The sequence below is a fragment of the Mirounga leonina genome, unplaced genomic scaffold, assembly GCF_011800145.1.
Source record: "Mirounga leonina isolate KUSES-001 unplaced genomic scaffold, KU_Mleo_1.0 Mir_115, whole genome shotgun sequence".
NCBI lineage: Eukaryota > Metazoa > Chordata > Mammalia > Carnivora > Phocidae > Mirounga > Mirounga leonina.
Genome location: NW_023270268.1, coordinates 70,407,854 through 70,426,542, shown reverse-complemented (window position 1 = coordinate 70,426,542; position 18,689 = coordinate 70,407,854). Strand labels below are relative to the sequence as shown.

Here is an 18,689-nt window from a genome sequence, read left to right as displayed (position 1 = left end):
CAGCAGACCAGCGTTCCAAAGTCCATATCCATCTGAGCTCAGCGTTTCTGCAGGCTGATGCTAATGATGGGGTACGGAACACCAAAGAGTCTGCCATTTGTTTAATACAGCCCTTTCTCGGCCATACTAGCTGCACATGCTACATTCCCTATCACCTGTGTTTTCTGCAGAGAACTATGCCGGGCAGAGGGGGGGCCAACAAGAGAGCCGCATTAGTGCCTTCTCTCCCTAAACATTAGCAGAATTCTTGAACTGCAGTAGAGACAAGATTAACGCCTTGATTGATGATGACAATACTGGTTAGTTAGGTACACTGTTTTAAACTTAACTCTGCAGTTCAAACCAATTGACTAAAAACATTGCTATCTTCCTCTGTGATATCACGGGCAGGTTAAAAAATCTGCTTAGACATCAACAGAATCGCCAATGAAAAGTCAGTCAGGAAAAATAAGTGGGGCAAAGCAAGTACACTGAATGAAACCAAGTCTGCTTGAGATAGTTCAAGCACATTAAAGGGAAACGGATTGTTCCAGCCACACTCCCGGAGTCAGCTGAGAGCTACTACGCCCTCAACAATGGACCCTCACAGGCAACCGGTCAGGAATCAGTAAGGACATCCTAAGGACATTAGGTAAGCAGGAATTAGTAGCAGATATCCACTCAAAAACATATACGGTGTGGCAAGGAAGGATGGGTTTAAAAAACAAACAAACAAGAACTTCCCTTTAATATTAAACAAACATCTGCACTGAAAGAGGAACACTTCTATCTACCTTCTAGTTTCATGGTCCCTTCTCTCCTGATAACATCAGGAAGTACATGAATACCAGAAGAATCTTCTCCCTCCACAGCCACAAAAGTGGAGAATTCCCAGAACTGTTCAGTCTTCTCTTTGAGGACTTCTGAGAGACATTTCTCCAAGGTCTTGGTATCAGAAAAGCAAAATTTGTCCTAAAGAACTGCCTTATTGAACATGGAGTCTCATGCATCCCTCTCCACTCCAAGGCCACAAGGAAGCTCCAAGTCAAATCATGGAGCCCTGCTAATAATAAACACTCAGATGATAGGGAGTTTCTTTTGGTTTTGGTCTTTCGGTTTCTTTCATCTTGCCCCAGCTGAATTATCTCCCTAGGTTTTTTTTTTACTCCTTATTCTTAAACTGTATAATTTCCCCCAATCATTTATTTTAGCTGTACGTGGAATATATGCAAATAAATCTCTGTGGGCCATGGTGGGGTACAGAGCGAACAAACATGATTCCAAATGATCAAAGGACACTGGAAAATCTCCACTGCTACTGACAGAAATACACACCGACTCCAGGAAGAGGAGGGTATTCTCACACACAGTCTCATGTGCTCACCGTGGCCCGTAGTGCCTGAACAGCCTGATTTCGATGGAATCCCATGGAGGTAATGATAGCTACAATTTCCTCCGGAGGTTGGTTATCCAATCCAGTAGCACCAAAAACAGAGGCTCCAGCAGAAGCTGCTCCTCCATAACCAGGCATGGTCAGTGGTTCAGCAAAATCTGGGGAGGAGAATCACACTCAGACCCTTTACTTTTTTTTAGTCTTGAAATAAACAACACCATGGAGTTAAAAGGAAAAACACCTACAAAGTTATAATAATGAAGGCAGTTGGTACTGACATAAGGATAAACCTATAGATCAACTGAATGGAATTCAGAAAGTCCAAAAATAAACCCGCATATTTATGGTCAACTGAGTTTTGACAAGGGTACCGAGGCCATTCCAATGGGGTCGGGGCAGTCTTCTCAACAGATGGTGCTGGAACAAGCACATGCCCACATGCAAGAGAATGAAGCTGGACGCCCACCTCAGGCCATATTCAAAAATTAACTCAAAACGGCTCCCTGACTTCAATGCGAGAGACCTTGGGTCAGGCAATGTTTCTCAGATAGGACACCAACAGCACAAGTGACAAAAGAAAAACACAGATAAATGTGACTTCATCAAAATTAAAAGCTTTTGCGCTTCAAAAATGCCATCAAGAAACACTCACAGAATGAGAGAACATAATTTGCATATCATGTATCTGGTAAGGTGCTTGTATTCAGAATATGAAAAGAACACTCAACAATAAAAAGACAAATAACTTCCTTAAAAACGGGCAACAGATTTGAACAGACATTTCTCCAAAGATACATAAATTACCCGCAAGCACAGGGAAAGATGCTCTACACATCATTAGTCGTCAGGGAAATGCAAATGAAAACCACCATGAGCTACCACTTTCCCATCCACTGGAATGGCTATAATAAAAACAATAACAACAAAGGTTGGTGAGGACGTGGAGAAACTGGAACCCTCACACATTGTGGCAGAATGTAAAAAAGTGATTGCACTTTGTAGATAATGCACTTTTTACACATAGAAGGCTAGTGGCCACTCTTTGTCAAGCAAGCCTATTGGTGCCATTTTTCCAACAACGTTTGCTAACTGCATGACTCTGTGTCACATTGTGGTAATTCTCACAGTATTTCAAACTTTTTCATTATTAGTATATTATGTGATCTGTGATCTGTGATCTTTGATGTTACTGTGGTAATTGTTTTGGGGCACCACAAACTACACCCATATAAGACAGCAAACTTAATCCACTGACCAGCCATTTCCCTGTCTCCCCCTTCTTGGGCTTCCCTATTCCCTGAGACACAATATTGAAATTAGGCCAATTAATAACCATACAATGGCCTCTAAATGTTCAAGCAAAAGGAAGAGTCACACATCTCTCACTTTAACTCAAATGCTAAAATGATTAATCTTAGAGAGGAGGGCATATTGAAAACTGAGATAAGCCAAAAGCTAGACCACTTACACCAAACAGCCAAATTGTAAAGGCAAAGGAAAAATTCTTGAAGGAAATTAAAAGTGCTCCTCCACTGAACACACCAATGATAAGAAAGCACAGCAGCTTCACTGCTGATATGGAGAAAGTTTTAGTGGTTTAGACAAAAGATCAAACCAGCCACAACATTTCCTTGAAACCAAAACCTAGTCTAGAGCAAAGCCCTCCCTCTCTTCAATCTACAAAGGCTGGGAAGGCTCACAAGGTTGAAGGAAAGAAGCTGTCTCCATAACATAAATGTACAAGGTGAAGCAGCAAGTTACCCAGAAGACCTAGCTAAGGTAAATAAAGACAGTGGCTACACCAAACAACAGATTTTCAATGCAGACAAAATAGCCTTCTATTGGAAGAAGATGCCATCTAGGGCTTTCATAGCTAGAGAGGAGAAGTCAATGCCTAGCTTCGAAGCGTAAAAGGACAGTCGGACTCCCTTGTTAGGGGACAGTGCAGCTGGTGACTAAGTTGAAGCCAATGTTCAGTGGCCATTCCAAAAATCCTTGGGCCCTTAAGAATTATGCTAAATCCACTCTGCCTCTGCTCTAGAAATGGAACAACAAAGCCTGGATGACAGCACATCTGTTTATAACACAGTTTACTGAATATTTTAAGCCACTATCGAGACCTACTGATTAGAAAAAAAAATTCCTTTCAAAATATGACTGCTCACTGACAATGCACCTGGTGACCCAAGATCTCTGATACAGATGAACAGTGAGATTGATGTTGCTTTCATGACTGCTACCACAACATCCATTCTGTAGCCCATGGATCAAGGAGTGATCTCAACTTTCAAGTCTTACTATTTAAGAAATACATTTTGTAAGGTTGTAGCTGCCACAGATTCCTCTGATGGATCTGGCAGAGTAAACTGAAAGCCTTCTGGAAAGAATTCGCCATTCTAGATGCCATTAAGAACATTTTGTGATGCATAGGAAAGAGCTCAAAATATCAACATTATCAGCAGTTTGGAAGAAGATTCCACCCTTCATGGGTGACTTAGAGGGGTTCAAGACTTCGGTGGAGGAAGTCAATGCAGATGTGGTGGAAACTGCAAGAGAACTGGAATTAGAAGTGGAGCCTGAAGGAGGGACTGAGTTGTTGCAATCTCCAGATAAAACTTTAACAGATGAGCAGTTGCTTCTTATGGCTAAGCAAAGAAAGTGGTTTCTTGAAATAGAATCTACTCCTGGTGAAGATGCTATGAAGATTGTTGAAATGACAACAAAAGACCTAAAATATGACATAAACTTAATTGATAAAACAGCAGCAGGGTTTGAGGGGACTGATGCCAATTTTCAAAGAAGTTCTACTGTGAGAGAAATTCCATCAAATAACATCGCATGCTATAGAGCAACCATTTGTGAAAGGAAGAGTCAATCGATGTGCAAAAACAAAGTATTTTTCAATTAAGGCATGTACATTTTTAGACACAATGCTATTGTACACTTAATAGACTACAGTATGGTGTAAACATCACTTTTCTATGCACTGGAAACCATTGGACTCACTTTATCGTGATACTCACTCTATTGTGGTGGTCTGGGACTGAGCTAGCAACATCTCTGACATGTGCCTGTATATCCCACATCTTCCCAGTGGTCTTTGTGCCACTAAATTATATACTTTAAAAGGGTGAATTATATCTCAAGAAAGCTATTATTTAAAAAAAAAAGAGTAAAGATGAACATTGTGACTTTGCGCCACAAGCAAAGTGACCCCACCCCATTGCAGCAGAGAAAAAGTGAGCTGAAAGTGTAAATTATGAGGGGCAAAAAAAAGCGAGCTAAGAAGCTAAATTATGAGTTAAATGTCATTTTCTGGGACCCATTCAGAGGACATCGAAGGACCAAGGCTTAGCATCACTTAGGATCACATCAGACTCCAAAGCTATCCCCTCTTCTGACCACTCACCTGGCTCTTCCATGTGAACAATGATCCAGTTGAAGGCCACTTCAGCTCCCATATTTCCAGTAAAGTACACAGCCTTCCGACATGCTTCTAGAGGGAAACCCATCTCAGCCAGCTGCATCACTGATGACTCATCAATGTCTGAGGCTACGGAGCACAACAGAATACTCTGGTGTAAAAACATGAACCCTCGTAAAACGTAAACTCTCTTTCTCCTCGTCCTAGCTTCTCCTCATCCACTAGCCACATGCTATCCAAAGAAAGTGCTATTTCTGGGGGGTGTATAAATGGTGGTTTAACTTTGTTTTGTTTGAATTCATCCAAATATTAAGCTATTTGAGCTTAAATATCTTTGACCTAAATTGGAACCACAGTAATGACCTGGACAATCCAAGCACTGAAAAACAATTCCTTAATTTTATATGGGGAGATGGAGTGTATTCCCAGAACCATTCCAGCCTCTCAGATCCTTCTCAAGACCTCTCCTACAGCGGCCTCTCCTATCACTGAAATCTGAAGAGAAAAGCATTATCCACAAGCGCAAAGCCTATTCCTTAAATCTCACAGGAAGTTATGCCAGGCCTTTAGGTATATCAGCAAAGGAAGTAATCAGCTCTGGGAAATGGAGAACCCAAATGTTAAGTACAGAAGGACAGAATATGTTCTGTAATGGTATACATTTAAGATATTAAAAGAGATAGCTTTATAAACCTAATGTGGGCCTAGACATAGAGGGTTTTGTTTTGTTTTCTTTTCTTTTCATAATGATATGTAGATATTGGTGGAGATGTATGTGTCTGTGTGTATGTGTATGTATACGTGGATGCATATAAGCACATGTATGTATGTATACATAATGTACAAAATATACATAAAAACCTATAGGCATGTGTATATACACGTATGTGTGTACATACATATACACGTTTTATAATACACACGTATATGTGTGTATATATACACACACCTGTTATGTTTTATGTATACACATTTGTACATGTATATACATACGTGTGCTTGTATGTATACACATACATGTATATATACCTGCATTGTGCTCTCAAATTATCCAACAACTGGAGGGGAACAGGAGCACAAAAGATATCCCTTTTTTTCCCACATCCTGAGGTCTCTAATCTACTGAAAATTCTGCCAAAGACGGCAATTAGTAGAACTGAATAGTAGCAGTAGAACTGAGGATTAGAGATATCTGTTCTATAAAAACTACATTGAAAATGTGTTTATCAGGGCGCCTGGGTGGCTTAGTCAGTTAAGCATCTGACTCCTGATTTCAGCTCAGGTCATGATCTCAGGGTCATGAGATCAAGCCCCGCCCTGGGCTCCATGCTGGGCATGGAGCCTGCTTAAGATTCTCTCTCTCCCTCTCCCTCTGCCCCTCCCCTCACCAACACCACCCCCACCCCCAGCCAGCACTCTCTCTTTCTAAAAAGAAAAAGAAAATGTGTTCATCAAACTTCTCTCTTACAAGGAAGATACAGAGAACATCCTTTCAAGACCAAATTTTAAGAAAGCAATGATTTAGGACAGCAGTGATTCCCAAGTTGTGTTCTATGATAGCCTGATGTTCTAAGAGAAATGTCATTATTGAACCACAAAACAAGGGGTTTCCATGGCCAAAGAAGCTTTAAAATCCACATTCTCTATTCTCCCCTTAGAAATTCACAATGTGCATTAGCATAGTGAAGACTCAAAAATCCTGTCATAAAGACTCCTACAGTTAAGGAAGCTAGGAAACTCTTTCTACAGAACACCTTTCAACATCTTGTAAGACTCTCATGTTCCCTACAATGCAATTTAAGAAGTGCAGGTCAATAAATGGTTATGTGTGTCTCTAATAACATATTAGATTAAAAACATATAATTCCATTTTTGAGAAAAATAAAGTGAGCCAGGCACAGGCAAAGGCCAGTGGAAAAACATACACCAAGTGTTAACAATGGTTATAGATGACTGATGAAACCATGAATGACTCTTACTGCTAACCCATAGTTTGTAAGCATCTTTTTACTCTCATAATAAGAAAATAATTAAAGTTGTTCTTTAAAAATCTGAGAAAGGTAGGATGCAAATGTTAAACAATCTCAGATAATTCTATTTTCTCCTGTTGAGTACAGGTAGTTGCTGATAAGACAGCAGGCTTAGATCTGGGAGGAAATCAATGGCCAAACCATGAACCCTGGAAACCTGGGTTTCCTGCTCCTGTGTCAGTGCTCCTGGTCAGAGACAGACTCCTCCAGCACAGTCAGTGCTAACCACCCATCACCTCCCCCAGAGCAATCTGCAGGCCAGCTCTCTGCAGAATCAGGAGCAGCAAGCAAACCTCTCACATTCCAGAAAAGGTCAAGCGGCATAAAAAGCACACTTGACTCCCAGCCCAGGTTCTGGTCCCAGCTCTTGGGTCTCTGAAGTTTCCTGAGTCTCAGTTTCATACTCTGTAAAAGGTTACCTACCCTGCCCTTCTTACTGTGATAATCAAATGAGAATCTGGATTTTATATGAACAGTAAAGTTATATACTATTGAAAGAATTTATGAAATAATAAACGCAGTATGACTCATGGTAACCATTCCAAAGTAGTAACAACCACTGTTATTATTATAATTAGATTATTCACAGAGGCAATGATTTTCCCAAGACCCTCGCTGACCCTAAAAGCTTCTAGCAATGAACAAATCATAATCGACCAAGGAAAGGAAATGTGGAGGTCTAAGCCACATGATCAATCATTTGCAATGTAAAACACATGAACTTCTTTTTTTAATTTTATTTTATTATGTTATGTTAATCACCACACATTACATCATTAGTTTTTGATGTAGTGTTCCATGATTCATTGTTTGCGTATAACACCCAGTGCTCCATTCAGTACGTGCCCTCTTTAATACCCAACACATGAACTTCTAAATTAACAATAGTTTGTCTCTGGAAGGGCTTTGTAGACAAAAAGATTCAGAGTATTTAGTGTTAAACACTCCCCCTTCCTCCTAATTAATACCTAAATACTCACCATAAATAGTTTATTGTGTTCTTTTCAGAAAACCAAGAGTACCAACTCCTACAGGATTAAGGAACTAAAAGTCTATAAAATTAACATACAATCCAATGACACTACGAACCTTGAGAGTATTAATCAATGCTACCATGTCCTGTCAGTCATGAGCCATCACTACATGTACAGCAGCAGGAATGGAAAAAAGGCCTGGCCACTGTGCCATCACTGCATAAAGAGCCCTACTCGTGGCCAGAGTGGGAGGAAATGGCATCACGAGCCCACCTTCACACATGCGGAGACTAAGGCTCAGAGAAGTTAAGTAAATTTTTCTAGCTTGCAGTCATAAACGGCAGGGCCAAGTTTCCAGTCTGGGGCTGGTTGGCTTTCATGCTGATGATCACTCTCCTGAGCCACAGAGCCGCTTAATCATCATGTCACTGGTTTACATTTGCTGCTAACTCAGCTTGCAGACAAAGAATCACTCCCACCCAGGAAAAGCTGCACATGTAGAGAACAATGCCCCTTTACTGATTTCCCACAGATAAATGTCAGACCAATGACAATTGCAGGACACTGAGAAAAATTTCGAAAGATACATACGGTCTATGAGTTGGTTCATCAGGCGATCTGGAAATTAACGGAGAGGCAGAGAATGAGACCAAAGCATGGCAAAGAGTTTTAGAGAAAGAAAAAGAGTCCATGCAGGGCAATCCCTAATCCCTCACCCCTAGGGATCCCACACTGTTGTCAACCCCTCAGCAACCCCACCCCACACACCGCCCAGCCTGTACAACATGAAATCATTACAGTAGGGAGCGAAAATAAACAGGTCTCAGGGATTTCAACCAGATAAGACATGATGCTCTGTCATGTCTTAATCAACTTAATGAACTAAATAATTTATCTCCCTGTATTTCTAAGGACTCTGTATAATTACAAACCAAGGATTCTGTTAAGAACATCAGAGAAAGCAGGAGCAGTGCGAATAAACCATCCTGTACTCCTCCGATGCTCCTACTGATCCCTGTTCTCTGGACCCTTTAATGGACCACTCGTACCACATAACCCAGAGTGTCCCACGTACAGGTCCCTTCTCTACTCTCCATACTCTACAATTTAACATCTGACTTAACGTCCGAGAATAATGGAACACAGGTGCCTATCGTGAATCCTCCTGGATTCACCTTACCCTTCTCTTGCACCTGAACATGGTCACCAATAATATTGAATGCTCAACTGATGAGAAACCTTTTGAAGAGAGGCCCAGTGTGCTCTATCACTATTAATTGACCTAATTAACTGATTAAAAAGGTGAACAGTAAGTAAACAGGTGAGCAAATGAAACCAGAATGAAATGATTGCATCAGTAACTGAGCTAAAAATGAAACCGAGATTTTTTGACACTGTCCTTGGATCCACAAAAGTGAAACAATTATTTTCTGCATGTCCTTTTCCCTTAAAAAGTTAAGTATTCTGAACAAAAATTAAGCCTTCACAGGGCAAACTACAGCCTTGCTATGAAGCAGTGACAAAGCTGGGGAGGTGAAATGTGGTCAAGATTTTTAAAACTAACACACACTATTGAATTTCCCCTTCGGGTTGTCCAGAGGCACTCCCAAGATGACACAGCTCCTCAAGATTGAGAGCCTACTGAAAACACACTCCTTCTTTTCCCTACAGGCCCATTTATTTGCAGGAAGGAGAGGGAGGGAGGGAGGGAGGGGAAGCCAGATGCAACCTAACCTAAAAACTTCTTTGGAGATTTGCTGCCCCCTATTGCCAGTGATTTCTGCAGGTCCGTTTCAACTACCCATGACGGGTCTGTGCCTCTTCCCATGTCTACCTTAAGTTTACAGTTGCGGCCAGGCCTCACTACTGTGCATCTACAGTGGGTTACAACACAGGAACATGGCCAAGGGACGACAGACTGGTGGAAGAGAAGAGACTCTTCCATTGGGGGTGGGGTGGGGAGAGGGGTAAGAGAACATCCTCCTGGCAGACGGTGGTACCTTTTGAGTCATCAGGAATGACTATAGGGGGGCTGATGTCCGGAAGCTCCTCCTCTCCTGGCTGTAACCCCCTGGCTCGGAGATGGTTGATATCAAGTAGGTCTGGCATATCAATAGAAACATCTACAAAGTGAGAGAGATTACATTCACCAGACTCTCCAAAAACCCACAATCGCCCCCTAAAACCAGCACCTCTAACTCTTATGTGCATGTGTCTAGGCAGAGCTAAGTGATGCTTTTCAGTCCCCTGGAGTAGATCCCTGGACCAGTAGACTCACTAAGCCTAGCCAGATTTAATGGAGAAGCAGGGGGAAAGTATAGAGCATTTCACACTGAACAAGCCAGAGGTAAGCCAGAGGTTGCAAACTGAGAGCCCAAAGACCAACTGTAGCAAACAGAATGTCTGATGTTTCTAAAATGTTGGCAACAGGGGCGCCTGGGTGGCTCAGATGGTTAAGCGTCTGCCTTCGGCTCAGGTCATGATCCCAGGGTCCTGGGATCGAGCCCCGCATCGGGCTCCCTGCTCCACAGGAAGCCTGCTTCTCCCTCTTCCACTCCCCCTGCTTGTGTTCCCTCTCTGGCTGTGTCTCTCTGTCAAATAAATAAAATCTTTAAAAAAAAAAAAATGTTGGCAACAAATTCCAATTTTTAAATCAGAAGATTTCATTTAAAAACCTGTATTTCCAGGGCGCCTGGGTGGCTCAGTTGGTTAAGCGACTGCCTTCGGCTCAGGTCATGATCCTGGAGTCCCGGGATCGAGTCCCGCATCGGGCTCCCTGCTCGGCAGGGAGTCTGCTTCTCCCTCTGACCCTCCTCCCTCTCATGCTCTCTGTCTCTCATTCTCTCTCTCTCTCAAATAAATAAATAAAATCTTTAAAAATAAAAAAATAATAATAAATAAAAATAAAAACCTGTATTTCCAGCTTATTTTGAAAAACAAATATTCTCATATGGTAACAACTGCCCTGGGGCTGATCTTCAGCTTCCACTCTAGACAGTACGTGCCCTACAAGAGTGTAGGGCACAGACCCCACTGCTCCCAATTGCCCCCATGACCCTGAGCATCATATTGTGATTCTGATTCTTATGGTAAAGAAATGTTTTTCTAAGCCACGTCTTTATCCAAAGTGGAAATATCCAAGAAAGACCAAGATAGGTAGGCTACACATTTCTTATATCCAATGTACTCCTGTCATTTACATTGTTCATATGAGGCAGTTGAATTTGCAGCCCCTAGATTACGCCTTTTCTGAGATCATGATGGGCACTGTGGTCATTCTCACCAAGTTAATAAAGAATGAAGTTTTAAAGAAATAAATTCATTCTCAAGTGTATTACTCTTAGGAAAATTTTTTTAACTTCTCAGGTCAGTTGTTATTGGGCCGACTTAATCAAATACAAAATTTATCGGTCTAAGAGCCTATTGAGATTTAGTGTTATATTCAGATACAATAATAATGAAAAATGGGTCCAAATGTTGGTGTGGGATAGGTCTCCCGGGCTAGCAAACAGAACTTGAAAATACTATCCCCAAAACCAGTTATGATGCCCGGTACACAAATCCTATTTTAAAACGACAACCCAAAGAAAAAGCTTAGTTAAAAAAAATCTTTTTTTAATCTCAGGGGACAGCAAAAACAAACATACTGCCTGATCCACAAAATCAACACAACTGTTCTCCACAGAGAAATTCAGGTTCATTAAAGCGAGCTTTGAGGCTCCTTTAAATTCAGCAAGTCTATGAAATCTGATCTGAATTTTTTATCCTTTACGGAAATTCCAAGGGCAGAGAAAAATAAGAACGCTGTTTCCAAAGCAGGTGAAAGCCTTTAGAAGAAAGCAGTTTCCTCTCTCAGGTACTTCTCAGGTCCACAGAGAAAAGGCTGAGTGATGAGCATCCTGCCCACAAAATCATTCCACCAGGAAAATCGAAGATCTGCCGCAGAATCAGTCACAGCCCTCCATCCTGTCACGTGGCAAACAAGTGCCGTGTCAACTGAGTGCTGGAGGTTCCCAGGGAAACCAGCCAATTTTACATTCTTTTTACCTGACCTCTCCAGATGAGCCGGTGAATGCTTAATTAACCAGTGTAAGGCCTGAGTTGTTTTTTAAGTGCTCAGAAACATAAAACCTTTAAAAGCCTGGCAAACAGTCTGAGGTACTTGCTTGAGAAATGTGTCCTTCCGTGGCACGGAGGACAGCCTAGTAACACCTTGACGTTGGATCCTGATGATGGAGAAAAGGTTCTTAAACATTGCCCCGAAAACTCTAATCTCCAACAATGGTCAAGGGCCTTGAAAATTAGCAAGAAAAAAGCCCAATGAAACCCAAGTCAAATCTCTTTTTTGACGATTTAAAGCAACTGACTATACTCATTTTATTATTAATAAAATTTGCATGATGTAAGAGACTGTCATTAGCCACACCTGCCTGCTTCGGAGGCCGAGGAGAGCTAATAAGGGGAGCATGTATCTTCAATCACCTGCACCTCCAAGTGCAGGCTTTGGACCAGCAGCATCAGTATCACTGGGGAGCTTGTGGGAAGTAAAGAATCCCAGCCCTCCCACCCCCAGACCTGCTGAATTAGCACCTGCATTCTGCCAAGATCCCAGGTAATCTGTATGCATGTTAAGTTTGGAAAGCATTGTTGATTTGACAATGTGGGGATCCGATTTTCACTCTTAGAGTCCAGTCATTCCAACATGCATTATCAGAGGGGTGGGTAACATGGGGTGATTTTCATTGTCAGTGCGTATCAAATACTCTTGACTCAAAAGAGAAAGGTGGGGATGATGGAAAAAGAATGAAATGGAACGATTTCTGACAGCCAACCACACGGGCCCCTTCACGCGCCATTTTGTTCCAATGGCTAATTTGACGTGTTAAGCGAAAGCATGCAAAAGATACCTACCAAATTTTTTGGGAACCCAGTCAAGACCAAAAGTGAACTTCTTTATCTGCACTACCAAGTATTCAGGGAATGAGGCAAAGCGAGATGTTCTGGGAAACACAAGGGGATTAGATCAATGAAACAAGGCAATAAGAATCGTGAATACAGTTCATGAAGCATCACAAGCGTTGTCCAAGGCATACCTGGCAGTTCCAGCAACTGCACTGAGGAGGAGGGACACACAAACACACACAGGCCGACACACACACCTGCTCCCAGTCACTCGTCCTGGCCTTTTCACAAGGACGAAGTGTTTACCGGAGGACAATGGTGTCCCTTGGGAAGGATCTGGAGCATGTTGCAAAATTATACTTTTATTTGCTGTGGCACTTTGTGTTTCTGAAAAGTATTCTTCAACCATAGATATTTGTTTTTTCTAAAACCGTTGCTAGAGTTTAGTAGAGTAGACCCTTGAATAATGCGGAGGTTAGGGGTGCTGACCCCCCATGCAGTCAAAAATCCACATATAACTTTTGACTCCCCAAGAACTTAACTACTTATAGTCTAGTGCTGACCAGAAGCCTTACCAATAATATAAAGAGCCAATTAACACACATTTTTTAGGTTATATGTATTATATACTGTATTCTTACAATAAAATAAGCTAGAGAAAATATAGCATTGTACTGTAAAAAGCCCACTGGACTCACACAGTTCAAACCTGTGTTGTTTCAAGGGTCAATTGTGTGTGTGTGTGTGTGTGTGTATACATACACATTACATTTGCAGGAGTGTGCAGGCATGCGTGTGGTCTGTGTTTATATGTGTGGTTTGAAAAGCTCCCCAAGCGATCCTGACATACCCCTAACCTCCCTCCCACAGAGAATCACTATCTTACCGCACAAAGTTGGCATGAAGAGGGTTCATTGGAACTTTGGTTGAGGTTGACTATTAGAAATGCCAAAGCCTCATTAAAATATTATTTTACCTAAAACCCATGGATCCTAAAGGGGTATGTATGTATGTGTGTGTATATATACACACATACATATACATATATATTTAAAAATTTAAGGTTCAGATTTAGATATTTTAGTTAAGTATCTAAAATATCTAAATCTGGGAGTGCCTGTGTGGCTCAGTCGTTAAGCGTCTGCCTTCGGCTCAGGTCATGATCCCAGGGTCCTGGGACCCAGCCACGCATCAGGCTCCCTGCTCAGGAGGAAGCCTGCTTCTCCCTCACCCATTCCCCCTGCTTGTGTTCCCTCTCTCGCTGTGTCTCTCTCTGTCAAATAAATAAATAAAATCTTAAAATAAAAATAAAAATAAAATATCTAAATCTGAACCTTAAATTTTTAAATTAACACATATGGTCAATATCTCGAGTTTTCCTTCAAACTTTCAGGAATTGCCTGGACTTTGGTTTGACAATTTTATGCAGACTATTCACCCAGTACACCAAATTCATGCCCTGGTTCCAGCTCATTCTCTCAACATGTATCCTGTTGTTTGTAACAACCATTTCTATGTCAGTGTCAATGTGGATAGAGTAGGTATATGTAAAAAAGAAAATAAGCTGTAGGCAAATACTGTATGTATCTTTTAAAATAAAAGATTCTAGAATACCTTCCCCACGATCTCTAAGTCATTGCCTTCTACTTGGAATGCATCTGCCCAGAATTCAGGAAGCAAATACAAGTGCATTGCTGCCCCCTAGTGTAGAAGAGAAACCATAGTACAGGGACAGAGCACTATCCAAAAAAAGGGTCAAAAGATGTGGATTTGTGTCTAAGATATGCTACATAATTCACTCCAAATGTGAACAAATCACTGACCCTCCCTGAGGCTCCACTTTCACATCTACAAAACAGATTTATTAATAATATCTACCTGCCAGGGCTACGCAATGTTCATAAAATGATGTGAAACCACTTGGCACACTAGAATATATATTATAACTAGGGAATTAGCATGATTATTTTGTCATAAAAGAGCTAGAATCCACCAGGTGTTGGACATTGACTTGGACTGCCCTGCCCTTTTGCCTGTCCAAAAGCCCCAGGCAAGTCACTTAACCTCTCTGGATCTCAAATTCTCCCTCACAAGGACAATAGAAGGGTATAAGCAATAATGTAAGGGAGTTCTTTCAAAAAAAGGAGCTTAAACATCCTAAGGAACTTATCTATTGTTATCCTGGTTCATTCTTCAGAAATTATCATATTATCTCTAATTAGGTTTTCCTATCTTCTGAGAAGCAGCAATAAACATCATTCTTATTTAAATATAGCCAAGTCCTAATTTCACCAAAACCCAACAAACTCCATCCAGTATTTTCAACTAATGTAAAAATGTCACCTTTTTAATTGATCTCTTCCTCTTACCACATCAACTTAAAAGCTGGAAAATATGTAACAGTGAGATCAGCCAAAAGTCATCAGTAAATCAGTGATCTCCAAAATGTGGTTCAGAAGCCCCAAGACTCTTGCAGTTGCTGTGGTCAGTAGCTGGGTGAGTAAATCAGCTGGTGATACCACGGGGCAAGGGGCAGAGCAGGGAACTGGAAGCAGGGTTTAACACACCCTTTTGTTGTGGGTAACTGCCAACCTGAGAGTACCAGAAATCAGATTAGATGACACCCACATTTATATTTGCCCTGTTGGATAAATGCGCTTTATTCATTTCTGTAGCCTCTACAGGGCCTCAAATTGAATCACACAGGTGGTAAGCACTCAATATATATTTGCTCAAAATAATGTCAAAATTAATAATTTGCATTAATTAATTGCAGATTTGGGACATCAAGTCTGTTACTGAAATCCAGCAAAGTTGGAAATGATGCACCGCTTACTCTTTTATTCCTAAAATTCATTCCTGGAAATTAAAATTTTTCTTGAAAAGTTATGTATTTAATAAAGACCAATAGAATGTAAATCATTCAAAAAGATCTAGGTAGACACACAGCAAATTTACCTCCAAAAACTGCTATGAGAACTAAATGAGTCAGGACACAAAGTGCTTAGAACAGTGCCTGACAACACTATTGTGTTGTCTATTGACAACCTGTTATCATTATCATGTCAATTGTTCACTAATTACAACGGAGGCAAAAACACTACAAAAGCCTTAATAAGAAAAAAATACAAGCTGTCCCTCTCCGTGAAATTAAGATTGTCTATTGTATTGAAAACCTGGCAACTAAAAAAATATAGTTCTATCCTTTCCATTAAATATGTTGAAAATATGATAATTAATCAACCACAGTCAAACTGTATAACCCAAGGCCAAAAAAAGGAAAGGAAAGATAGAAACAATGGTTATAACAGTTACAGCATACACTTATTCTGCACAAGGCAGTATACAAAGCACTTTGCAGAGTTAATCTCACTCTTCACCCCAACCCTATGAAGAAAGTGCTATTATCATCAAGGCTTACAGAGAAGGAAACAGCGGCTTAGGGTCACTTGGCCAAGGTCAGGTAACAGTAAGTTCTACACTGGGGATTCAAACACTGCTCATCCACCTAAAGCTTGTGCTCTGGAACCCCACACTGTGCTCTCCTCTTCATAAACGATAAAAGTCAAGACAAAATCTCTCCCTATTGATCCTTAACCCATGAGCTGCTTGACGGCAGGAGCTAGGTCTTGTTCAACTCATTGCCTAGAATATTCCAGGTGAGCAATAATACTTGCTAATGAATGAAATTTCCAAACACTAATATTCTTCCCAGAAACTGTCCATTCAGGACTATTTAAGGCAAGAGTCTTTATGTCTGGTCCATACTAACCAAAGATCTACAAAACGAACATCTTTTGCCTCTTCCTGGCCTTTCAGGCTCTGGGTCTAACACAAGAAAAATTCAAGGCCCCAAACTAATATAGTAAGGAGATCATGTCTATATTGCTAGAAATAAGAAAAAGAAAAAAAAAATCTTTTAGGAATCCACTGAACTGCTTTCCTCAAAACTAATATTTGAAACATGGTAAGACCTAATAAGGAATATGCAAGGCTACATAAGAATTACAAGGATATGAGTATAAGCAAGCATGATCAGGAATATGGGGTACTATATAAGAGAGGGATTAAGAGCTTAAACTTGGGGGGTGCCTGGGTGGCTCAGTCGTTAAGCGTCTGCCTTCGGCTCAGGTCATGATCCCAGAGTCCTGGGATCGAGCCCCGCATCTGGCTCCTGGCTCAGCGGGAAGCCTGCTTCTCCCTCTCCCACTCCCCCTGCTTGTGTTCCCTCTCTCGCTGTGTCTCTCTCTATCAAATAAATAAAGTCTTTAAAAAAAAAGAGTTTAAACTTGGAACTCAATCAATTTGAATGAATTCCAGGCCTGCCACTTATTGGCCAATTACTTCTCTTTTTATTTCCTCATCCATAAAATGGGGAGAATAATAGCACCTACCCCATAGTAATACCAAGAGGATTAAATGATAATTGACAGTAAGTGCTTAACACATGACCTGGAATGATAAATGGACAAAAAATGTAGTTGCTTTACTAACCTAGAACATGTTTCCTCCTTTTCCACAAAGACCAGTTTTCAATTATTAACAACCGGATACATCCAGTATGAATTTTTTTCATATACATAAAACCCATGAGAACATGTATACATAAAAGACAGAGGAAAAGGAAAATACATTTAATATCTACTGTTAAGGATTAGAGAAAGCAGAAACCCCTCCCCTAGACAGTTACATTAGCACTGCCTACAATTAAATATTTCGTAGCATTGGAGGAGAAAACCAGGTAAGCAAGCATCATTCCTCCATTACAGATGGAAGAAGGACATTGGGTGGTGACTTTGCCCTAGGATAGAACATAAGCTGGGAAGTGGACACAGGAGATGAATCCAGATCTCCTGACCACCTGCCCTGGGGTGAGAGCCTCTGTCTCTAGAAAGCTAATGCCTCCCAACTCCATTTTAACGATGGGCCTTTTCCAAGTGATGAGAAGGCTCCTTCCTGCAGGCCCAGAGAGTATGTCAGAACTTACACTTCTAAGACACGAGGCTACTTTTCTGAAGAGCAGAAAAAGGTGGCTAAGCAAACAGGGAAATGAAGAACACTACAGCTTACACCTGATGCTGGGGACTTTCTAGTTGGCCAAGTCCCCTGATCATTTCTATGTCCCACACAGAATCAGAATTAAAGCGCAAAGAGAAAAGGATCCATGTTTGAGAAACCTCCCACCTATTGTCAATAATTAAAGTAAAAAAAAAAAAAATCATCATATTGTACACCTTAAACTTACACAATATTATTTTATCTCAATATGTATCAACATATGTCAATATCTCAATACTGTCGATGATATCTCAATAAATCTGGGGGGAAAACAATGAAAGAAATTGGGTCCGCTGCTAGGATACTGTGTAGATGTCTAACTGCCCAATGATGGCTCCAGGTTGCAGTGCAGTGAATCTCACACTGAACACGCCAACTCACCGACGTTTCTCCGCAAGGACACACACACACACACACACACTCACACAGATCCCATAACTGAGCAATCCGAGGATGAAAACTTACTCCACAATGGATAACTGATAACTGAATGGACTAATAATCTCGTTTGGATATGAGCAACACTTTTAAAAATTATTTTAAGAAAATATGGCCTTTTTTAAACTTCTGAAATAAATTCTTTGTGTTTTCCCATTTTTAACATATGAAGTCATTCACCTGAAACAAAGGGGAATCTTGAGCGATGTCTATTGCAGAGAACAAGTGATTTAAGTCAGACTGCTACCTGAGGTGATAAAAAACACCTAGCAGTAGCTCTTCAGCCTTCACACCCCTTTGCATGAACTAGAGCTCAACTTTCGCTAGGAGGACAGACGGCCAAAGAATACCTAAAAGGAGTAAAATTCCCAGAGCCAAACTTTCAGACCTCCCTTCATTTTATGCCTCTATGAGTACTCTTTTCCCAATTGTATGCTGTGCGTTGGCAAGGACTTGACTGTATAAAATCAATTAATCAAGTGGAGAAAAAA

General features: G+C 40.9%; 1 protein-coding gene across 3 annotated transcripts in view; it reads right to left on the bottom strand.

The window, feature by feature from the left end:
- The window catches only part of USP13 (ubiquitin specific peptidase 13), a 127,329-nt gene that overhangs the window by 34,103 nt on the left and 74,537 nt on the right, over positions 1-18,689 (bottom strand). For all 3 annotated transcript variants that reach the window (XM_034999472.1, XM_034999463.1, XM_034999473.1), the window contains exons 14-18: positions 12,712-12,800; positions 9,801-9,923; positions 8,392-8,418; positions 4,782-4,925; positions 1,364-1,530 (exon numbers count right to left, since the gene is read on the bottom strand). In XM_034999472.1, the coding sequence (XP_034855363.1) occupies positions 1,364-1,530; positions 4,782-4,925; positions 8,392-8,418; positions 9,801-9,923; positions 12,712-12,800 (550 nt within the window). The remainder of the gene's footprint in view (positions 1-1,363; positions 1,531-4,781; positions 4,926-8,391; positions 8,419-9,800; positions 9,924-12,711; positions 12,801-18,689) is intronic.